The sequence below is a fragment of the Bidens hawaiensis genome, unplaced genomic scaffold, assembly GCF_021521415.1.
Source record: "Bidens hawaiensis isolate Kalapana, Puna unplaced genomic scaffold, B.hawaiensis_p1.1 tig00002125_1, whole genome shotgun sequence".
Lineage (NCBI taxonomy): Eukaryota > Viridiplantae > Streptophyta > Magnoliopsida > Asterales > Asteraceae > Bidens > Bidens hawaiensis.
Window position 1 is genome coordinate 2862771 of NW_027491113.1, and position 24799 is coordinate 2887569.

A 24799-nucleotide genomic window follows, 5' to 3' on the forward strand; every position below is an offset into this window, starting at 1 on the left:
TGAGATATGCTATTAACAAGTCAGCCTATAAAAAGGCTTTCCGAATTAGAACTGCACAACTAATTTGTAAATTAATAAAAACTGACTTCCACATGTCCAAAAATTACAAAGTTGGATTCATTAGAAACTAGACTCGGCCTACTACATCATAGAATTGATAATCGCTTCAAAACATATCATTAACATCAAGTTATAGCCGTTTTAACATGCATTTATGATTCTGTCCAGCAACAGTTTTCATCAAACTATTAACATATGAACAATTAACCATGCATACAACCCTCGGCCGCCTCGGCTACCTGAGATAAACATATCATTAACCCTCGCCCGCCTCTTATGATTTAAAATCAATTTAAATCAAAAGAGTATAGTTCATGCATGTCCTAAACCGCTCGCCCGCCTCGGCTACCTAAGATAAACATACTAAAAGTGTCAACAGAAGGTTGGTGAGTCACATGTTTAAGTAGATTAAGCGTTGCGTTTTAGCATTACGAGATAGAGTTATGTCAATATATATCAATAGGTAGCTAACCTATCAATCATGTATTACTAAGTGTTCGACACCGAAGCTGACTGATTATACGTTTGCCTTGCCACCATGTCAACCAAGATCATGGTAATGTGTTAGCCAAAATTACACCCACTCGACCTACAGTCGAGTTTAGAGTTGGGTGGGGTTTGTCAAACACAATAGTACTAGTCAACACTGACTCGCTATTATCCAATATTAACCAGTTCGATTGTTCAGAAAGACTTAGTTGGTTTGTTGCCACTTAGCCTTACAAGTGATATATTAATAATAAACAACATCTAAAGCGTTGGAGTATGTTATCTCCCCCTAATAAAAGCGTTATTGAGTAAAAGGGGCCGTAAAACTCACTGTTTGTGAAGTTATCGAAATCCGAGAAAAGCGTGTGTTAAATAAATCCTCACTAGTTCTCTAAAACAAAAACAATATTTCTAAGTGTTTTGAACCACAAGTGAGTCTCTAGACTCGACACATAAAAGTTATGCATGGGATGTGTTCATGTTGCGTTTGTGAAACAAGTGCGACTCGACAACACATTGGTCATAAATTACGGGTGTGATTAAATATGGTATTTAAATGTTACTATGTTACATTATCAGTAAAACATCTACCACAAGGGCAATTAGGTCAAACACAATTCAAACATCGATCAAACAATCACTTTTCACATTTAAATCAAGCATTCAGCAGCTAAGTTACCGAGACAGAATTTAACACATCAAGATTACTCTATTGCACTATCCATAACATGTAGATACAAGCACCAAAATTTACCACAGAATCACACGTGAGTTAGGTTTTATTTTTATATTTTTAGCATACACGGTTTTATCACAAGAGTCAAAACAACACAGTAGGTACACAACAGTCATTATCATGCACAACAAATAGTTCTTGACTAGTCCAGTTACATAGTTAATCCAATTAATGCCAGGCCAATTGGGTTAGATTCCACACTCAATTTATTAACTTCCAGAAGTGGAATCAACTCAATTGGTCTTGTCGTTTGTGAGATATGCTATTAACAAGCCACCCTATAAAAAGGCTTTCTGAATCAGAACTGCACAACTAATTTGTAAATTAATAAAAACTGGCTTCCACACGTCCAAAAAATTACAAACTTGGATTCTTTAGAAACTAGACTCGACCTACTACATAATAGCCCATAGAATCGATAATCACTTCAAAAATATCATTAACATCAAGTTACAGCCATTTTAACATGCATTTATGATTCTGTCCAGCAATAGTTTTCACCAAACTTCAACAAACTACTAACCTATGAACAATTAACCATGCATACAACCCTCTAGACTCATAATCCATCAATAATCAATAACTTTAACATTTAGGTTTTATGATTAATATGCTTAATGATGCAAAATATCGATAGAATAGATTAGATAGGGTGTTTAATTTACCTAGCTAGCACATTGGATCTTCAAACAACTTGTAAATATCTTGTATGTATGTGTGTGTTCGGTCGACAAAGAGAGAGGGGAGGAGGGCTGCAGTCGCTAGGGGAGAGGGAGATAGGGGAAGGGATTAGGGTTTGGGTAATAGTTTGTTTATATATTAATTAATTAATCAAGTTACACTTTACCCCTAACCTTCTAGTTCACTTAGTTCTAGCACAACTTGTCTATGATATCCATAATATAATGTTATACATGGAAGTATGAAGTCACATATAAACATAAAACGTATTAGTACCAAGTACTTGTTTATATTAATTATTGTTTGTTCACCAACGTTTTGAGTCTACTCGTGTGTGGTTCGGTGAAACTCCGAAAGACTATTTGTATAATGATTGTCACATTTAATTTAAACTCTAATTAAATGCAATAAGGAATGTGTTAACTGGAATAACATGGTTCATGTGATCTTGAGTTTGAATTAACGGAGTTCGGGTTAACGGAGTTAACCTGAAATTGACGAGTGTCACACATATGATATCAAGACCTATACAAAAATTAGGTCAGACCAAAAATTATTCCAGTTTTAAAATGCTTTAGATCGGAGATACAAACCCATAAAACGGGAGATACTCAGGTTGGATTCACTACTAACCGTAGAAGAGGCGTATGCAACTATTCGAAAGGAGGAGGCTCATTAGAAAATTCTTGGTACAACCAAGGATGAACCGTCAGGGGTGGGAGCCGGACTTGTCGTCGGCAACCCACAAAACCCTAACGGCTCTGGTCTTGCCTCCAAAGGGTTCCACCAATCCCAATCTGCAAAACCCGACAAAAGCCATTTGAAATGTACTCATTGTGGTATGTCTAAACATACCAAAGAAGAATGCTTCCGGATTGTCGGGTACCCTGACTGGTGGAGTGACGGTTATAAGAAAGGGATCAAGAACATTGGACAGAAGAAAGGAAAAGTCGTTTTCATCACGGGAAACAACGATGATATTGGCGTGATGAACGACAGCGCCAGTGGCTTCGTGGGTATGGTGGTCGCCGATAAGGAAGGAAATGGTGAAGAAGTATCAACAAGTATTGGGTTTGAAGATATCTCTTCAAACCCTTCCAACCTTATCTCAAAAAATTTCAATTATAACCCCAATGAAAATAAAATGGGCCCAAACAGACCCTAGGAAAATGTCACACCCCAACCTACGGCGGAAATGTCGGGGCATGAACTGATTGTCACAACTCTCAAGGTTACTATCATGCACATTATAAGTCTCAATATCTATTTAATAATTTCAAATTAAATAAATACTCATTACAATATCCCAAAATCAAATAAGACATCAAACAAATATAAAATTATAATTAATATTGTCTCGTTAATATTTTCTTCTAGCATACATCCTTAAGTGATCTTCTAATTACTTCACATCACACGAATACCTGCATATGCATTGAAAATAAAGTAGTTTTGTCAACACAAGGTTGAGTGAGCAACACACCAGTTTAAATGTATGTATAGTGTATATAAAAAAATAAGTAATTGCAACAAGTCATATGAGAATAACAGATTAACCAAATGAGCAAGTATAACTGAGATGTCGAGAAGTACCAAGGCTATAACGACTGGCGTATGATCATACTAGACTGAGATTATGTTAGACCTCTCAGAATGCAGAAGCATATAAAGCAAATAAGCACATAAACAAGTAAGGTATAAGCTGTTAACACATAAGATAATAGTTGCGGTTTTGAGTATAAGTATATTTGAGAAATATAATTTATGCATATGTCCACAAAACGTGGAGAACGAGTAAAATAGGGGAATGTGGTGCTCACCTGATAGGATGAACAACATGATGATGATGATGATGATGATGATGATGATGATGATGATGATGAGAGATAAATCCTTCGGATATACCCTCAAGGATTCCTAGTTCAATATATTATAAATTAATTACATAACATGTATAATAGATTCGGATTTCGACGCGAATTAAGTTTTGATTGGGATTATATTATTATGGATTTGAACGATTGCTTTATATAGTTAGGATCATTAGTCTTATTAATTATAAATTCACCAATAACTATTCTTTATAAAATATACGATTAAATACATAAATAATTTATATAATATAAGATATACTTGAAATAATAAAATCTAAATAAATAAATGATTAAATATACAAATTAAATAAAATAATTTAATTAAATATAAAGTAAGATATATTTTTAATTATTTGAATAAATAAGATGCTAATATAAATAAATAGATAATCATAATAAACATAATGTGTAGTAAGATATAAATATTTTGTTTAAATCTTTAAAATGAAAATCTATTTATTACGCTTATTAGATATATGATATATATATATATACACACACACACATACGTATATAAATAAAGTAAATATAAGTAAGTTTATAAATAAGTTCAATGATGACGAAACGTAACTCAAAGTGTCAGGTTTTAAATAAAAAGAATTATGTTTACTATTATTATAAAAGTATACTTATAATGCATATATATATATATATACGTAAACGGATCTTTTAACTATATTTGACCACAAACATGAACTCTAAGATGTCGGCGTTACTAAAATAATGTTTATTTAATGATTAACATTAATTATAATTAATTAACTAATTACCAAAACGTTAAAACAATTCACAAAAGAAAATCAAAAAAATAAAAACCCAAAACTGGGCTGGTCAGGGGTCGAAGATGCGCGCAACGCCCCTGGCCGGCTCAGTACCTAAAGACACGCACATCAAACAACCAACTGGACTGCAAGGACATATGGTAATCAAATGCAAAGAAGAATTTAAATGCAGAAACCCTAGTTACCCCCAAAACGATTATAAACCCTAAAATCACGATTGATTAATCCGTTCAATGTGCGTTTGATTAATGTTAGGGTTTATGATCACTGAATAAAAACGAACTGAATACACCAATTAATTACCTTAAACAATGCTTCGACGATGGTGAACGACGAACTACAACGAATGGCTTAACATGTGTCTATATGATTCATTACGGATTGTATAATTGAAATTAGTGTTAGGGTTATGATTTGCGATGGCCAGAAGATGATGTACCAAGGTTTAATTGGATTGAAAACAACTGGTTAATGGTTTATGTTATTAAGATATATGACGGGTTTGGTAATAAGTTAATTCGTATAATTTATAATCGAGCTTTCCAAATTCCAAACGTCGGTGGGATCGAAATACACGTAGCAATGATATAGTAAGATCAATTCCAAAGTTATACGAAAGATTAAGGCTCAAGAAATGTAAACGGATCGCGGATTTGGGTCGTGAGTACGAGTTTGGGTCCTGGTTTGTAATATAATATAATAATAATAACAGAAATTGCATATGGGTCCTTCAAGATTTGATGTGGATTCAAAATGGGTTAAAACAAAACTTTATGGGGGTATTTCGTATATAATATAAAGTTATAAGAGTATTAATATTAAATATTATATATGTATTTTAAATAATACAACATAAAGAAAGAGAAAAGGTGTAATATACAAATTTAAATATCTTATTGATTAAAATTACCTGGAAACAAAAACGAGTCGGGTATTAGACTAATCGAAAAACCCGAGTTGTTACAGAAAATTGGTTTTGCTAATATGGCCATAAAACATCACGAAAAACAAGACAAGTCTTGGATTTTCGATTGTGGTGCAACTAATACAATGACATATGAATTATCAGATTTTATTTCCTCGACTAAACCAAAAAAAACATGTATTCAAACCGCAAATGGGGAAAGAATGAATGTAAAAACAGGGGGAACCATCGAAATCTCACCAACGTTGAAACTTTCGAACTGTCTTTACGTTCCGGCTTTGTCACATAAACTTTATCGATAAGCCATGTGACGAAAGAGGTTAATTGAACTGTTCTAATGCATCCAACCTTTTGTATCTTACAGGATATCAGGACGGGAGTGATCATTGGGCGTGGCGCTGAACGACAAGGGTTATACTATGTGGATGAGGTGACTCAATCAGGTATTGTGATGCTTGCTCATGGATCTTCAAACCGCGAAGCATGGTTATGGCATAGAAGATTGGGACATCCATCTACGGGTTATTTACACATTTTATTTCCAAAGTTGTTTCTTCTTAATAATGTTTCAAACTGTGAAACTTGTAAGTTTGCCAAAAGTCATGGACAAACGTACAAACCAACCAACACAAGGGTTGGTGTACCTTTATCTTTGATTCATTCGGATGTTTGGGTTCATGCTCCAATTATTGGCGGACAAAACTTTCGTTTCTTCTTTCTTTTTGTGGATGATTGCACTCGAATGACTTGAGTTTATTTTTTGAAACACAAATCCTAAGTAATTGACAAGTTTACCATTTTTTATAACATGATTGAAACCAAATTTCAAAACAAAATCCAAACCCTTTGATCCGACAATGGGGGTGAATTTGTTAACACACGTATGAAACAATTTTGTTGAAACTAAAGGGATAATCCACCAAACCTCATGTGCACATACTTCATAACAGAACGGTGTTGTAGAACGGAAAATAGAATCCTGCTAGAAATTACTCGAGCACTTTTGATCGAATCACAAGTTCCGAGTAGTTTCTGGCCCGAAGCCGTTGCCACCTCCACCTACCTAATCAACCGCCTCCCAACAAAAATTCTTAAACTGAAAACTCCATTAGAAATGTTTTGATCACTCACCAAAGTCCCTCCAGCCCTTACTCTTCAACCACGAGTTTTTGGTTGCTCTGTCTTTGTTCACATACCAAAAACCAAGAGGACCAAAATCGATCCATGTGCCGAGAAATGTGTGTTCGTTGGTTATGGAATTAATCAAAAAGGATACATATGTTATAACCCAAAAATAAAGCGGATGCACACTACTATGGATTGTGATTTCCTTGAAACACAATATTACTATACTCACCAACACAGTGGTCAGAGGGGAAGCACATATTTAGACACGCTGAGTTGGTTACAACCTGTTTCATTCCCAGAAGAAGAAATTACTCACAGTACCCAAGACGAGTCACTCTCAATGTCCATACAACCCGAGGTTCCAATTACCAATGTCTCGATCACTCCGTCCAACCTGATATCAGAGGTAAGTAATCTTCTAGTGCTTCTAATGAAACTAATAATGCTTCAAATGACCACGATGCTACTAACGAACCTATGCCGGTTAGCCACGATGTAGCCGAAGATGACCAATAGGCTCATATGGCCTCTGAAGTAGCCAATGAATAATATGTCTTACCCCATAGGGAAAACAGAGAGGTTCCTCCAAAAAGATATTTCCTGAGAAAGAGTCTCGAAGTTCAAAATATCCTATGGCAAATATTTCCAAAGGAAGCCTTTCACAAGAAGCCAAGGCATTTGTTGCCTCCTTGTACTCTGAAGAAACTCCAACACTGTTGATCAAGCACTCAAATCAAAGAACTGGAAAGAAGCCATGAAATCAGAAATGGATGCTCGAAAAAGAAATGCCACATGGGAAAAATGTATCACTCTGGAGGGTAAAATTCTCGTGGGATGTCGATCAGTGTTCACTATAAAGCATAACCCAGATGGAACCATTGAAATATACAAAGCACGGTTGGTAGCCAAGGGATATACATAGACGTACGGAATTGACTATTCCGAAACTTTCTCACCAGTTGCAAAAATCAACACAATCAGGGTTCTTTTCTTTATTATTGCAAACAAACAATGGCCACTCCATCAGTTCAATGTTAAAAACGCATTTCTACACGGGGAGCTTGAAGAAGAAGTATATATGGAAGCACTACCCGGATTCACCAAAGACTTTAAACCAAGAGAAGTTTGTCGTCTAAAAAAAATCCCTATATGGTCTAAAACAATCTCCTCGAGCTTGGTTTGGCAGATTTACCCTAGCTATGAAGAAATACGTATTTAAACAAAGCAACTCAGATCATACTCTGTTCCTTAAATGAAGGGGCAAGCTTATAACCTTCATAATTATTTATGTTGATGACATGATTGTTACAGGAAATGATGAGGAAGAAATGGAAAGGTTAAAGGCAATTATGTTTTCGGAATTCGAGATGAAGGACTTGGGAAGACTGAAGTACTTTCTTGGAATTGAAGTACTAAGGTCAAACCGTGGGATTTTCATTTACTAGAAAAAATATGTTCTCGACTTGTTAGTAGAGACAGGGATGATTGACTGCAACCCTTCAGACACTCCTATGATTATGAATCAAAAACTCTTAATGGAAGAAGGGGAACAGTTGGCTGACAAAGGAAGATACCAAAGAATTGTAGGGAAATTGATATATCTGTCACACACTCGGACAGACATAGCCTATGCAGTTGGAGTTGTAAGTCAATTCATGCATCAACCCCAAGAGCCACATATGGAAGCAGTCATAAGGTTTATCAGATACCTCAAGGGAACTACTAGCCATGGTGTTTTGTTTAAGTCAAATGGTCATCTAGACACTCAAGTCTATTTTGATGCAGATTGGGCGGGAGATAGAGGAAACCGAAGATCGACCTCAGGATACTTTACTCTGGTTGGAGGGAATCTTGTCACTTGGAGAAGCAAGAAACAGAAAGTGGTGGCTCTTTCCAGCGCAGAGACCGAATTTAGAGGGATAGCACGAGGCTTAACCGAAGTTCTATGGATTAAAAAACTCCTTACTGAAATTGGTTTCCCTTCAAGTAAACCCAATCAAATTATATGTGACAATAAAGCTCCTATTCAAATCTCGGATAATCCGGTACAACACGACCGATCAAAGCATATAGAGGTGGATCGAAATTTCATTAAAGAAAAAATAGAAACACGGGACATCGAATTACCATTCGTCCGGTCGGAAGATCAACTTCCTGATATTTTAACGAAAGCCGTTAATGGAAGAATCTTCAACAAATGTTTGAGCAAGTTAAACGTTGGAGATCCCACCATTCAACTTGATGGGGAATGTTAGAAAATAAAGTATTTTTAGCAAATATTGAAGTTGGTCAAAATTAGTTACATCATTCTCCATATGGTAAATTCACAGCTAACGACAACAAATGTTTAGCCTAAATTATTCTTTTATCCATATGTAGTGTTTTGTTTTGCCTATAAAAAGAAAGGCCTTTTTATTGTAATAACATCATAAAATAATACAATCAATTCTTCCTTTTCATTTATGCTTGTTATCAATGACTATAAGACAGTTTCAAGTTTTTTGTACCAATAAGGGAAAACAAAGGAGTCTAGCTTATTAATTTCAATTATTTAACAAAATAAAAAATTCACATACCGCACTTTTTTTATTAGCAAGTCTTATCATGTTCTAAATAGCTACCTAATTGTCAGCCCTACCATTGAATTGTCAAAAAAAATTTACAAAATTAGTATAAATACCTTACCAATTCAACCATTGTCACCATTTCATATATCAACTCAACCTCCAAAAACAATTTTCACCATTTTCATATTACTCAACCTTCAAAACCCATTTTCACCAACTCTTTTTACCAAAATGGATTTCACAAATACTTCAGACATGTTGGAACAATTTAGTGAGAATAAGAAGAATATGGGTAAGATCATGCAAGAGACAACGGAGGAGGAAGTTGAGGTCATTAGTGCATTTTGGGCCGTAGCAAATAAGATAGATTCTAGCTCTACTAGTTCTCGGTCGCACCGTAGGTGATCGTATATCATTCAATATTTGAGGATGCGAACAACCGATTGATGAAAGACTACTTCAATGACTCGCCTATATACAACAAGACTAAGTTTAAACGTCGTTTTCGGATGTCTAGACGTTTATTTTTACGCATTGCGAAAGATTTGGAGTGGGAGTATCCGTACTTTCAACAAAAAAGCGACGCAAGAGGATATTTAGGATTCACCACCATCCAAAAGTGTACTTCGGCGCTATGCATCCTTGCATACGGAACACGACCGAAATCAACGACGATTATTTAAAGATGGCGGAGAAAACAATGCGAGCCTCGTTAGAGAATTTTTGCATCGGTATTTTAAATTATATTAATCAATTGTATTAAATTGTTTAAATTAATTAGTCTTTTAACATATTTGTTTTCAATTTAAATTGTTCTAATCATTTATTTCTATAGAAATAATACAATTATATGGTGGTCGTTATCTAAGGATTCCAACTTTAAACGGCCTAACTTGAATATACGATGTACATGAAAGCAAACATTCATTTCCCGGCATAATCGAGAGTATAGATTGCATGCATTGGGAGTGGGAAAACTATCCAACCGCATGGAGAGGTCAGTATACTCGTGGCGACCATGAGTACCAACATTTAGTCCTCAAGCCATTTATTCACACAACCTTTGGGTTTTGGTCGGCCTACTTTGGCTCTGTCAGGTCCAACAATGACATAAACGTTCTCAACTCGTCGCACGTGCTAGAGTATCACATCAGCCGTAGCATACCCTTCTTACCATTTTATGCCAACGATACCTACTACCATCACGGAGACTATCTGGGTGATGGGATATGTCTGGTGTACTCGATCATCGTTAAAGCGTTACAAGACCCAATCGAAGAAAAAAGAGAGTATTTTAAGAAGAAGCAAGAGTCCACGTGAAAAGATATCGAGAGGTGTTTCGGGTTCTAAAAAAACGTTGGTATTATGTGAAAAAACCCATGTCGTGTATGGTAAAAGGCAAAAATAAGTGTTGCCATGTATATGTGTACCATATTGCATAATATTATTTTAGAAGACAAGGGCAAAGCAATATGCCAACACTATATACAATGAGTCATTCCAGAACAATTTTCTTAACCAACCAAACAACAACGAACATGAAACAATCACGGGCTCACATCAAGTGAAATACATAACCAACTTAAGGCGGATTTGGTTCAACACGTTTGGGATCATCGTCCCGTTGAAGACGAATACGAGGACGAAGACAATCAACAATACGATGAAAGCAAAGACGAAGACGGGTCTTATATTATTTTTTGGTGTGTTTTTATTTTTATTTTAATTCATTTTTCTTTTATTTTAATTAATTTAATGAACTTTTATAAATTAATGGGTTTTTATTTGTTTAATTTAATTAAAAAGTAAAAATAAAAAAAATATGACGTGGCGTTGGAGGGACTACAGCACCATTACACCCTTAAAACAAAAATTTCTCCTTTGTTGATTGGGCACCACATTTCAAAAATCGTCTCATTTTGTAGCTCCTCCACTACATATAGCCTAAAACAGATTGATAAATGAATAATTTTTCAATTAATAAACAATGTTCTCTGGTCTTGATTTATTATAATTATTATTATTATCTTAAATATATATATATATATATATATATATATATATATATATATATATATATATAAACGAAACATTTAGAAGCTCTGTGTTGCTCCCTACATTCTCTGAAGCCACCAGATTGTATTATATGTAAATTGAGGTTTCTCATGCATTTGAACCAAATTCACGGGTATTGGTCTCACAAAACTCATATAGTCCTTAAACGAGTTATAACATCCCATTAATTAAAAACTAATCTCACCACATATTTGATATGAACATCCTATAAAATAGGGATATACTAAAAAAATATCATATTTTTTTAATAAAGATATTATTTATAATTAATAAATAATTTTATAGTAGCAAAATAAAGCGGATCGTAGGTCTCACCAAACGTATATAGTTTTTAAACTGGATTATAACATCTCATTTATTTGTGAATCTTTTTTATCATCAAATCCTAAATATATTACTAACTTTTTTATAATAAATAAAATAAAATTCAAAAAACATATATAAATAATATAAAGAAATATATAAAACAATCCCGTAATATGAGAGATAAGAGCTTGTTATCAATAAACAAGTCAAAAATATCACTAAACAAATATATTTTTCTAGTTATGAGATAATTGGTTTTCGTGTTTTAATTTAAAGAAAATTGAATTTTACTAATCTTATTCTTTTGTTATTGGTTGAGAATAATCCAAACTAACAATATTTTTGCTGAAGGTCCCTCCTTTTAAATAAAATTTTCATTACACCACCATAAAAAAAATTAATGGCTTTAAGTTATATCCAAATTTTAAATTGATATTTTAGAGCTTCTGATCAGAAGAAGAATACGAGTCGATTAAATTAATGTATAACATACCTCAAAATAGGGCTGAGCATGATTCGGTTCGATTCATTTATTAGGCGAAACCGAAAGCAAAACCGAAGTCATCGGTTTTTTGAATATACAAATCGTTCGGTTTTTGGCTTTTTGGTTTTTGGCTTTTCCGTTTTTCAGTTCAATTATAGTCACGATTTTTTTTCCAATTTTGTGTAAACATTGCAAAAAAAAAATTAATATAAATGATGACTTTAAGCTTATAAGAATGTATTAGAGTACCACATATATATTGATTTCTTAAAACAAAAATTGACACATGTTCAGTGTTGCAAAAATCCCGACTAAGCGTCGATTAATCCCCGAGTAATCGCTAGTCTCCACTTCATTGATTAATTTTGGGTTAATCGGCCAATGGTCAAATCCAGCCAAAACTGACGGTTTCCGACAAGATTCCGACAAAAATGAGCAGTTTCCGGCGAGATTCCGACCAAATTAACGGTTTTCGGCAAGATTTGATCAAAAGCCAGTGGTTTATGGCGAGATTCGAGCTAATTTCCGCACAAAATGTGTTTATGTATGCATAAAACTAAAAATTACATATAAAAATATGTGTCTGTGTATATAAAATTGAAAATTATATATTATAGTCTGATCTGATTAATCCCGATTAATCGCTAGTCCCACCCCACCGCTCGACTGGCGACTAGCGATTTTTACAACATTGCACATGTTACGTTAAATCATACAAATACAAAGTTGCTAGAGTAGTAGAGTTTAAAATTCAATAAAGTTCTCAATCAAAAAATCACTAAATGTTTAATCTCAATCTTATTCATTTTCAAAGTTTAGCCTCGGTTTTCATAATCTTCATCAACATCAATCCTTTCGGTTTTTCTCGGTTTTCTTAAAAATGAATAACCGAATTAAAAATTTGGTTTTTCAAAAAAAATATAATTAAATGTTCGTTAATCCTTCGGTTCATTTTTTCCGGTTCGGTACTACGGTTAACTTGGTTTTGGTTCGGTTAATTTTGTTTTATGCTCACCCCTACCTCAAAACAGTGCTCCAAACGATGAAGTAGTGTTTCGATTCGGGTGTTTGAACTTCCAATTAATAAAAATTATCGATTCGGGTGTTTTAACTTGGTTTTTTCCAATTTTGTGTAAACATTGCAAAAAAAAATTAATATAAATGATGACTTTAAGCTTATAAGAATGTATTAGAGTAACACATATATATTGATTTCTTAAAACAAAAATTGACACATGTTCAGTGTTGAAAAAATCCCGACTAAGCGCCGATTAATCCCCGAGTAATCGCTAGTCCCCACTTCATTGATTAATTTTGGGCTAATCGGCCAATGGTCAAATCCCGCCAAAACTGATGGTTTCCGACAAGATTCCGACAAAAATGAGCAGTTTCCGGCGAGATTCCGACCAAATTAACGGTTTTCGGCAAGATTTGATCAAAAGCCAGTGGTTTCTGGCGAGATTCGAGCTAATTTCCGCTCAAAATGTGTTTATGTATGCATAAAACTAAAAATTACATATAAAAATGTGTGTCTGTGTATATAAAATTGAAAATTATATATTATAGTCTGATCTGATTAATCCCGATTAATCGCTAGTCCCACCCCACCGCTCGACTGGTGACTAGCGATTTTTACAACATTGCACATGTTACGTGAAATCATACAAATACAAAGTTGCTAGAGTAGTAGAATTTAAAATTCAATAAAGTTCTCAATCAAAAAATCACTAAATGTTTAATCTCAATCTTATTCATTTTCAAAGTTTAGTCTCGGTGTTTCATAATCTTCATCAACATCAATCCTTTCGGTTTTTCTCGGTTTTCTTAAAAATGAATAACTGAATTGAAATTTTGGTTTTTAAAAAAAAATATAATTAATTGTTCGTTAATGCTTCGGTTCATTTTTTCCGGTTCGGTACTACGATTAACTTGGTTTTGGTTCGGTTAATTTTGTTTTATGCTCACCCCTACCTCAAAACAGTGCTCCAAACGATGAAGCAGTGTTTTGATTCGGGTGTTTGAACTTCAATTAATAAAAATCAAGTTATTTAGAGCACCGTTTCGAGAAAAGTTTTACATCAATCTACTCTTATCACCCTTTCGATCAAAAGACCAAAAACATCAGTTTGAAATTTGGATAAAACTTAACGTCATTAAATTTTATTTTTATTTTAATAGATGTCCAATGAAACAAAAAAAAATTAAAAGATGAGATTTTTAGATAAATATTCTCGAGATTATTAATGGTCAACCACCTAAAGAAAGAACTTATTAAAATCTAACTTCCCAACTTTAAATGCAAATTTTTCTATTAATCTTTTTATATTAAAATAAGAATAATTAAATAATTAGAAATAAAATTAATTACTTTTTATTCTCGGATTATTGGAGTTTAATAATTCCTATTGAATGGTATTGGCCGATAATAATCCCTATTCATTTTATAGCCACTGGCGGTCCCAAATTTAAAAAAGTTGGCCCCCAATGGTCACCCGTTAAAAAGACTTAACGGCGTTATAGTTTTTTCTGAATTTTAAACCAATGTTTTAGGGCTTTTGATCGTTAGGAGGATACGAGTCGATCGGTGTAAAACTTAGTTTGAAATAGTGCTTAAAAATGACGAAACAATACTTCAATTCGGGTGTTTGAACTTACAATTAACCGAAATGAAGTCATTTGGATCATTGTTTGGAGCTAAGTTTATATCATTCGACTCGCATCTTCCTTCCGATTAATAGACCTTAAAGGTTAGTTTGAAATTCGGAAAAAAGTATAACATCGTTAAGTTCTTTTTAATGGGAGACCATTGAGGGCCAACTTTTTTGAATTTGGGACCGCCATTGGCGATAAAATGAATAGAGATTATCATCGACCAATACTATTCAATAGAGATTATTAAAATCCAACATTCCTTTGTTCTCTCGAATTCTCGATCATAATTCAGTGGAGATTTCACTCATAAGTCCTATCATGTCTCTCTCATATACGTAATTGTTCTTTCATTTCATATTTTCGATAGTCAAAGATGAAAGTGATCCATTTAGTTTTTTTTTTATCATTCAGCAGCCTATTATAAAGTTATAAACTCTTACTCCTTTCGTTCCATTTTAAATGTCTATTTTTCCATTTTTGGTTGTTCAAATTTAAATGTCATTTCTATACATATAAATTCAATTTTCAATTGTGCCCTTACTATTACATATACTAGAGTCAAAAAGTAGTGGATTTTTTAGCCAAGGAAGAAAAATGGTTTTTAGCCATAATAACTAAAAGGACATTATTGTCATTTTACAGCTCATAAAATAAAATGATCAAACAATTCTTAATTTGTGTATTTTGGGTCCCATGACATTTAAAATGGGACGGAGGGAGTATTTTTTTAAAAAAATCATATATTAATTTTTAATATATCCCTATCTTATAGGATTTGCTTATCAAATATTTGATTGAGATTAATTTTTAAGTTAATGAGATGTTATAATCCGTTTAAGAACTATCTGGGTTTGGTGAGATTCATACCCATGAATTCGGGTCAAATGCATGAGAAACCTTCATTTACAAATAATGCAATCTGATGGCTTAAGAGATAGTTATGAGCAACCAGAAAGCTTTTAAAGGTTTGTTTATATATATTAAAGATAGATAGATTTATTTAGCGTTACCTGTTTATTTATTGTAAATAAAATACAACAAAATTAATATATGTTTATTTATTGTAAATAGAGGAGGGTTATTTTGAGAACCTTGATGAGTTTTAAGAACTTTAAGAACTCAATATGGACCACATATTTAATTAAATGAGTATGGAATATGTGACTTATTAAAAAATGAATCAGGAGCGAGAATAAGTATTTTTGATGATTACACAAGTTTAAATGTTTGTTACACATGTGTAATAAGTCGATTCGGTGTGTAAAAAAATACCGTAATCTTTTTTATGTTACTTACACTTACGTATTACATGTGTGTAAAAAAATTCGAAAAAAAAGTGTTACGTTAAGTTCTTTCGAGTTCTTAAAACTCAAAGTGATTCTTAAAAGAAATCAATCACATATATATATATATATATATATATATTAAATATTTATAATCACCACATCTATTCTTTTACACCAAAGAATGAAATTATGAATCTATTTTGTTTCACCTAAAAAGTAAAAAACCATGGACTACAACTATCACCATCCTACCATTATCCCTTCAAAAAGAAAAATGATGAGTATATTGTTTGTTATTTAGGGGGTGTTTGGCCTAGCTTTTATTTTTCGACTTATATTTGTATTCTTACAAATAAACTTCTTTAAATAAGTTAAAAAAATCATTTTCAAGCAAGTTTTTTTAAATTAGCCTATATAAACTAATAAGCTTAACTTAAAAAGCCAAACCAAACATCAAATTAAGCTTATTTTGTAAAAAAAAAAGTTATAAATTATGTTAAAAGAGCTCAGCCAAACACCCCCTTATTATAGCTCGAGTAAAAATAGGGACACTAATTGGTAACATAATTCAAATACTCTTGTGTCTTCAAGATTCACATTTATCGTAAAAATTAAAAAACAATAATCAAGTAATTATGATTATTATTAAATAAATATTTTCATTTAGAAAATCTTAAATATATATAAACGAAGCCTTCATATTTTCTCTCAAGCCATCAGATTGCTTTATTTATAAATGGTGGCTTCTCATGCATTTGACTCGAATTCACGGGTATGGGTCTCACCAAACCCAATTTGCCATTAAACGGGTTATACCATCTCATTATATTAAAAGCTAATCTTACTAAATATTTGATATGAAAATCCTATAAAATAAGGATATGCTAAACATTAATATATGATTTCTTTAAAAAAAATATTATTTATAATTAAGAAACAATTTTATAGTAAAAAACTAAGCGGGTCATGGGTCTCACCAAACCTAAATAGCTTTCAAACAGGTTATAACTTCTCATTATTTATTAAACTAATTCATCATCAAACCATAAGTATATTATTAACTTTTAGAAATATTATTTATAATTAAAAAACCAATTTTATAGTAAAAGAAATAAACTGGTCTTGATTCTCTTCAAAAACATATAATTTTTAAACCGGGTTATAACATCTCATTTATTTGTGAAACAATTTATCATAAAACCATAAGTATATTATTAGCTTTCATATAATAAAAAAATATAAATTCAAAAAATAAACAAGTATTAGAACAAATAATAAAAAACAACATTGTAATACGGGAGATAAAAACTAGTTAACATCCTATAGATTAGATTAGGTAATAGATCACATGATCCCATTATTACTTTCCAATCACCACATATAGGTGGGTAGGCACGTCACCCGTCATCACCAAACATTTTCTTTGTGTTTAAACATTATTATTGGAAATAATAATAATGGTAATAACTAAAATTAGGCAAATGAAATGAAATCGATACACATGGCGTAGTAATGGCGCCATGCCATTGGGTGTTACAAGCAAATATATTCTTGTTTCTTAATAATAATAATAAAATTAATAATTTACGTGGTTTTTAAAAATAGACCCTCTGCCGTTGGATCGATCGATCTACATTCTACAACCAACCAACCAACCAACTAACTTACTTGTTCTGTTCTGTTCTGTTCTGCTCTGATTTCTTTCTAGATTTACAATTACAATGGCCGCTGCTACTGATACCGAGAGGCTGAACAGTCTCCGATCTGCCGTCGCTAATCTCACTCAGATCAGGTCCTATTCTAACCCTATTTCCCCATCTCTACTTGTTATTTCATTTTCTTCAATTCAATCATATTTATTATTATTTGCAGTGACAATGAGAAATCTGGATTCATCAACCTCGTCTCACGCTATCTCAGGTATCAATTCTATATATTAATTAGCGCTTGTAGATCTAACCGTTAAATAGGTTTTACTATTTACTCTTCAATTACCTACCATACACTTGTATTTAATTATTGATTGGCGAATCGGATTATGGAGATTTCTTTATTTATTACTGGAGAAGATGATATTAACAAATCATGGATCTGTGTTTTCTTATATATATATGTGTGTGTGTGTGTGTGTTTAATCATCAAATAAACTTTAGGTAGTTGTAGATTTATTAATTAAGACGATTTTAAGAAATGATAGATCTGTGTTTTCTTATACGTATGTGTTTAATCGTCAAATAAACGTTAAATAGTTGTAGATTTGTTCATTTTTACTGTTTTGTTTGATTATGTCTCAGGAGAAGACGATAATGAGGAATGATAGATCCGTGTTTTGTTAAATTTGTGTTTAATCGATCAAGTAAAATGAGGAAAACCACTACATTTGTTGATCTTGTTTTGCTTTTCGTCAGAAACAAATTGAATAGTAAAAAAGAATTACAATGTTGTAATCTAAATTTTGTTTTTCATGCAAATTGTGTAACAAAGTGGCGAAGCACAACACGTTGAATGGAGTAAGATCCAAACGCCTACTGACAAGATTGTTGTGCCCTATGATACCCTAGCTGCTGTACCAGAAGGTAATATTTTGATCTTTTAATTGACGCTGCTGAAATTTGTCACTTGTAATAGAATTGATGGTTTGATTTTTGGTTGGTTCTACTCTATGGTGCAGATGCTGCTCAAACCAAGAGTCTATTGGATAAGCTTGTGGTGCTAAAGCTTAATGGTGGACTGGGGACGACAATGGGATGCACTGGTCCAAAGTAAGTGATTAACTGGTTTACATAGCATTGAATTAAAATTTTATCGAATAATACTTTCTTGTTTCATTGATTTTGGTATCAGTTTTAAATATATCTTTGCTACAGTTTATTAACTGTTAATCTTAGTATAGGGTGCCGGATTATATATTTTCTGGTTAATACTAGTTGGTCTTTCAAGTTGCTTTTTGGGTCTCTATGCAGTTGATATCACCGATATATCACTGAATCAGTATTTTCGGGATCGGTATTTTCGGTACCGGTACAGTACCGTGCTCATCCCTATCACTGATATATCGGTGGTATATAGGTTATCGGTCCCTTTGTAAAATATCAGTCAAATATCGGCCAGGTCAGGATATTAGTATCAACACATCACTGGTATTTATGTTATAAGTCTTAATTTTTCAATTTTTTATTTATGTTAAGTCTTAATAAGTTCTTACTTGCTACGATAGTTAGTATTTTGCAAGTTGCAAAAGGTTAATTTGTTAATGGTAGGAGAGTATACTAAATTATTAGCGTTAAATTGCTATATATATATATATGAATTTTACATGATATTAATATTACTGATATCCCACCGATGTCTCACCGCGATAACCAATATCTCAAATATCGGACCGATATCCAATATTTTTCCGCATTAACTGCTTAGGGTCTGATCAGTAATCCAGTGTAGTATGATCTTTCATCTAGTACTCCATTTCTAATCATTGATGTCTAGCATTAATAGAATCTGTAATGTGATCTTCATTTGATTTTCTGTGTTTTAAAATCTGACGTCATCTTGTGGATGTAGATCTGTCATTGAAGTGCGAAATGGTTTAACATTTCTAGACTTGATTGTCATCCAGATTGAGGTAATAATATTTCAATTTAGAAACATGACATCTGGCATTTACTATCATTCAAGTTATTCTAGGTTTGTGATCTTTACTGTGAACTTAAGCTTCTACTTTCTTTGTAGTCACTCAACAAGAAGTATGGATGTAGTGTACCTTTGCTTCTAATGAACTCATTCAACACACATGATGACACTCAGAAGGTGACTTGTAGAAACATTTTCTTTTTTCACATAATCTTAACTTTACTATAATATATTTCATTATCTTGATCTTGATGTCTTCTGTATATTTCAAAATGTAGATCATTGAAAAATATGCTGGTTCGAATATCGAGATTCATACATTCAATCAGGTTAGCTAACTTCAAAAGCTAGGAGTATCATATCTTTGAACACTTAATGAATCTTTTGGCGGGAAGTTTGTTCATGTTCGTTTATTTTGTTCAGTTAGTTAAACAAGCAAACATGACCGCATGTCCCGTTCATTCATATATGTTTGCGTATGCTTAAGCTTGTCCTTTTATGTTGTTAATATATTCATTTATACTTTTGGCCTATTTAAACTTAGTCTAGTTTTAGTAACTTTTTAGGCCCTACACATTGTTCTTCACATTACTTTTAACTGGTTTTAGCTCGGTTATGTTTGTGTATGTTCATGAATCGTTCGTGTATCTTGTTAACAAACGAACACAAACATGTTCATTTTCTTAACAAACGTAACAAGCAGAAAACCTCGTTTGTTTAATTGTTCGTGATTTAATCATTTGTTTGGTTAAAGTTCAATGAACGAACACAGACATGCTCTGTTCGTGTTCGTTCTGTTTGTTTGCTTCCCTAATTATTCTTCACTTGAATATTTACAGAGTCAATATCCTCGATTGGTTGTTGATGACTTTCTGCCATTGCCATCTAAAGGTGAAACTGGCAAGGATGGATGGTAATTCAAAACCTAACCTTTTAAATAACTTTCAATTTTACAGTGCCTGCTTTTTTTTTTTTTGCTAACTAATCGCTATACTTTTGTTCATGATGCCTACATTTTTTATCAATTAGTTGTTTAAATATAGTTTAATTGTGCGCTGAATTTTGTTGCATTATATTTTATAGCTTATAGTTTCTTTGATTTAAAGGTACCCTCCAGGGCACGGTGATGTTTTCCCATCCTTGATGAACAGTGGGAAACTTGAAGCACTATTGTCTCAAGGAAAAGAATACGTCTTTGTTGCAAATTCTGATAATTTAGGAGCTGTAGTAGACTTGAGTATCCTTTTTTGTGTTTTTTTAAATGGGTCAAATAAGAAAAGTTAGTTAAAAAGGGACTGGGTCTAATGGGTTGAAAGAAGTATAATTATATATTATAATTGTATTACTATTGTTACTTTCAAAGTTGTATGTCTTAATTTATAATTATAGAAATTTTGAACCACTTGATTCAGAACAAGAATGAGTACTGCATGGAGGTATTTTACAGTTTTTCTTAATACCCATTTTTTTTAAATTGCTTCTTGCTTAAAATTGTTGATTTGATAGGTAACACCAAAAACATTGGCTGATGTGAAAGGTGGAACCCTAATTTCATATGATGGGAAAGTTCAGGTGTGTATCAGTTATCACTATTTTATGAAGTGAAATTCATATTTTTTTTGACTCGATAGTTATCCGGTCAAACATGAAGTTAATTTCATATAGTCTTATGGCTGCTGTTTTTGTTGATGCAGCTTCTTGAAATCGCACAAGTTCCCGATCAGCATGTAAGTTTTGGTTTTTTATTCTTTCAATTCTAATTTAAGTCTTAATTTTTTGCTTTAATATCAATAAAATAAAGGAAAAAGTAATGAAAATTTAACATAATTTGATGTTTTTTTTTGTCTTTGATTGTGTGCAGGTCAATGAGTTCAAATCAATTGAAAAGTTCAAAATTTTCAACACCAACAACTTGTGAGTTATGCTACAGATTGAACATGTTTTATTTTGGAAGTTATTATTATTACTCACACTGTTAGTATTCCAGGTGGGTGAACTTGAATGCTATTAAAAGACTCGTGCAAGCCGATGCACTTAAGATGGAGATTATTCCAAACCCAAAGGTACTTTCTGTGTTATTTAGGATCCAACAAAAAAAATCATAATATTAGATATAACTTATTTCAAGTTAATGACCAGTATGCCCTTTCTTTAGAACTTGCATTAGGATTTTAGAGTTTGGTGTTTAAGGGGAAACTAAAGGGTATAATGGTTATTCAAAACTCGGTAGAATACCATTTTTACTAAACAAAAAATCATAACATAAAATATACCTAATTTTCTAATTTATGACACATGTCTCTACTTCGAACTTGCATCAGGATATCAGAGTTTGGGGTGTAGGGATAAAAAAAGCGTATAATATCAATATTTCACATAGTATTTAACTAGTGGCGAACTCGCGCGTTGTGGTGGGTACGTGGGAATTTAATCAGAATCATGAGACAGATAAATGAACTTAAAAAAGGTAAACCTAATTAATCTTGGAAAAATTGAAAGGTAACAAAATGAAAAGAAAACGGTGGATGGGGTTCGAATCTGGGTGGAAACCGGTAACATAATTGTTTTATTAAGAAATAGAATTATTAAAGTTCAGAGGCAGTATGATTACTCTATCAAAATTCAGGGGTTGAGATGTAGATTGGTTAAAAGATAAAAAAATCCAATCAATGAAGCCAAGTGGCCAATTGTGAGTTACAACTGTAGGCATATAGTTATTATTGCAATGAAATGGGTAAATATGAAATTTCAGCTATATTTGATATTAGTGTTTTTGTTTTGGTAAGTACCATATTATGCAAGTTTTCAGGGGTATATGTGTAATTGCCCTTTTTTTCTGGAAAATTATGTCATTTGGTTTACAGGAAGTCAACGGAGTTAAAGTTCTTCAGCTTGAAACAGCTGCTGGTGCTGCGATCAAGGTATACATCATGCTACACATCTAATAATGATTATGATTTCTTGTTTTCTTAATAATGATTATATTTAGTATAAAATGTTTTGATAATTCTGCCTTAATTTATTTTATCTCTTCTCTTATGACCAGTTTTTTGACAATGCCATTGGAATTAACGTTCCCCGATCTCGATTCCTACCAGTGAAAGCAAGTTCAGATTTGCTTCTTGTTCAGGTTGATATCTTTACGTTAACCTTGTCTAATTAACTTATTCTTTAATATTTCACATTATTTAATGAATTATAGTTATAGCAATAATATTCCGGTCTTGTATTGCAGTCCGATCTTTACACTGAAAAGGATGGTTACGTTATCCGCAACCCAGCTAGGACAGATCCAGCCAATCCTTCAATTGAATTGGGTTCTGAATTTAAGAAGGCAAGTTGACCAAAAACTCCTATATTTTTTTATTATATAGACAACTACATGTGAAAAAAACATGTGGGTTGAATAATCCGCCACAAAACAGGCTATTTTGTACGGGTTGGATTGTATGGCATAATGTGTAATAAAGCGTGCCGGTTGCGTGATGTGACCGAACAGGTACTTTTTGTATGGGTCGGGTTGACTATAAACTCCAATTTTTGTTTACAAAACTATATTTTTGATTAGGATCGTTGCCAAGCACGATATTGGCTCGTTTATCATATGAAAGCTCGAGTACAGCTTGTTTTGAGCTATATTTTTCGAGGTTGGCTCGTTTATTATTTGGTCCTGGCTTGTTTATTGTTGATAATATATATAATTATTTAATTATTTTTATATTTATTTATAATTATAGTTTTATAAATAACACGGTATATTATATTGTTCTTTTGTAATAATTTTATACATAATTAGTGATTATTGTGTAAATATCTATTTATTATGTTAAATAAAAGATAAACAATAGGCTCGTTAGGCCCGCAAGCCTACTCGAGCATGATAAGTGAAGCTCAGGATCATTTATTAAACGAGCTTATTTTCAGGCTCGATCTAATTTGAAATCGGCTCGATTCGAGCTTTTAGCAAGGCGATCTCGAGTTGCTCATGGGTGGCTTGGGTCGTTTACGGCTTTTAAATACAGGGGTCGAAAATGCGTATCTGATTGTCTTCTTTCTCAGGTTGCTGACTTCTTGAAGAGGTTCAAGTCTATCCCCAGTATTATTGAGCTTGATAGCTTGAAGGTTTCTGGTGATGTGTGGTTTGGAGCTAATGTTGTTCTCAAGGTAAAAATTTCATTTTGATTTTTTATTCTTTTTTTTTATTTGTTATTTTCAAATGTTTTTTGATGTTCAATGTTTGTTTAACAGGGTAAAGTGGTGGTTGCTGCAAATGCTGGAGAGAAGTTGGAAATTCCAGATGGAGCTGTACTCCAGAACAAGGTGATTTTATATTTATTGAAACTACAATATCATGTTTTTACTAAAGTTAGTTTTTTTATTGAAGTTATAATAATATTGTTTTTTTACATATGCTTGTAGGAAGTGCATGGTGCTGGTGATATCTAAAAAGGGTATTGTTTGGTGTGGCAAGAGGTTACTTCCAAGTTGGTAATAACAATCTGTGTGTTGTTTTTAGAATAAAATGTTAAATTTTTGGTTTTATCATATTACCATGCGGCTTTTATATGGACTCTACTTCACAAGGATGATTTTTGTAGTGAAATGTTTGCCACCATGGACCAGATTTTATTAGTTCTTGTTAGGATTTTTTTGTTTGAACCGTCGGCAGGGTTAACCGGTTTTGAGATTTATTTGGAGCTAGAAGGCGGCTGTTTAAAATTTCTTAATACATTCTCTTATTACCCTTGAAACTGTTAAAAGTTAAAGGCAACTAACGAGTTATGGAAAAAACTAAAGAAAAATTGAAATTTGGTTTAAACCAACTAAAGTTTTAAACTGAACCATCAAAACCAGTAAGGCCTGCTCAAAACATCCAATCTTGCTGGTTTGGTTCATCTTCTGATATTATAGTTAGTGGTAGGGTTAGATTTATTTTTTTTTATAGTTTTTTTAATTATCAAAATGACCATGAACATCTCAAATTTTTATCTGGTTTGATTTGATTTGTTTAAGCATGTACAACTTAGATATTCAAAATGTAAGAGCGTGTGTAATGAATGGAGCCTCTTACAATCATTATTTTGTTATTCATTTTTATTTTTTTATTAATAATAAAAGAAATA

At 32.6% G+C, this 24799-nt stretch overlaps 1 protein-coding gene across 1 annotated transcript; it reads left to right on the plus strand.

Moving 5' to 3' along the window:
* The first annotated feature begins 17688 nt into the window (after positions 1-17688).
* Positions 17689-24303, plus strand: LOC143608067 (UTP--glucose-1-phosphate uridylyltransferase 1-like). Its single transcript, XM_077083270.1, has 20 exons — positions 17689-17838; positions 17919-17966; positions 18531-18622; positions 18718-18808; positions 19608-19668; positions 19776-19853; positions 19955-20005; positions 20516-20589; positions 20783-20913; positions 21066-21112; positions 21183-21248; positions 21371-21403; positions 21538-21590; positions 21664-21739; positions 22541-22597; positions 22723-22806; positions 22912-23010; positions 23736-23840; positions 23925-23996; positions 24096-24303. Exons 1-20 carry the CDS (start codon positions 17768-17770, stop codon positions 24120-24122), a joined length of 1416 nt encoding a protein of 471 aa, XP_076939385.1. The 5' UTR covers positions 17689-17767; the 3' UTR covers positions 24123-24303.
* The last annotated feature ends 496 nt before the right edge of the window (positions 24304-24799 follow it).

Bases quoted from the DNA above. Each gene is read 5' to 3' on its own strand.
- LOC143608067 (XM_077083270.1), top strand. From the start codon at position 17,768: ATGGCCGCTGCTACTGATACCGAGAGGCTGAACAGTCTCCGATCTGCC. The intron at 23,011-23,735 runs GCAAGTTGACCA...CTTCTTTCTCAG, and splicing joins TGGGTTCTGAATTTAAGAAG to GTTGCTGACTTCTTGAAGAG. The intron at 23,997-24,095 runs GTGATTTTATAT...ATATGCTTGTAG, and splicing joins GAGCTGTACTCCAGAACAAG to GAAGTGCATGGTGCTGGTGA.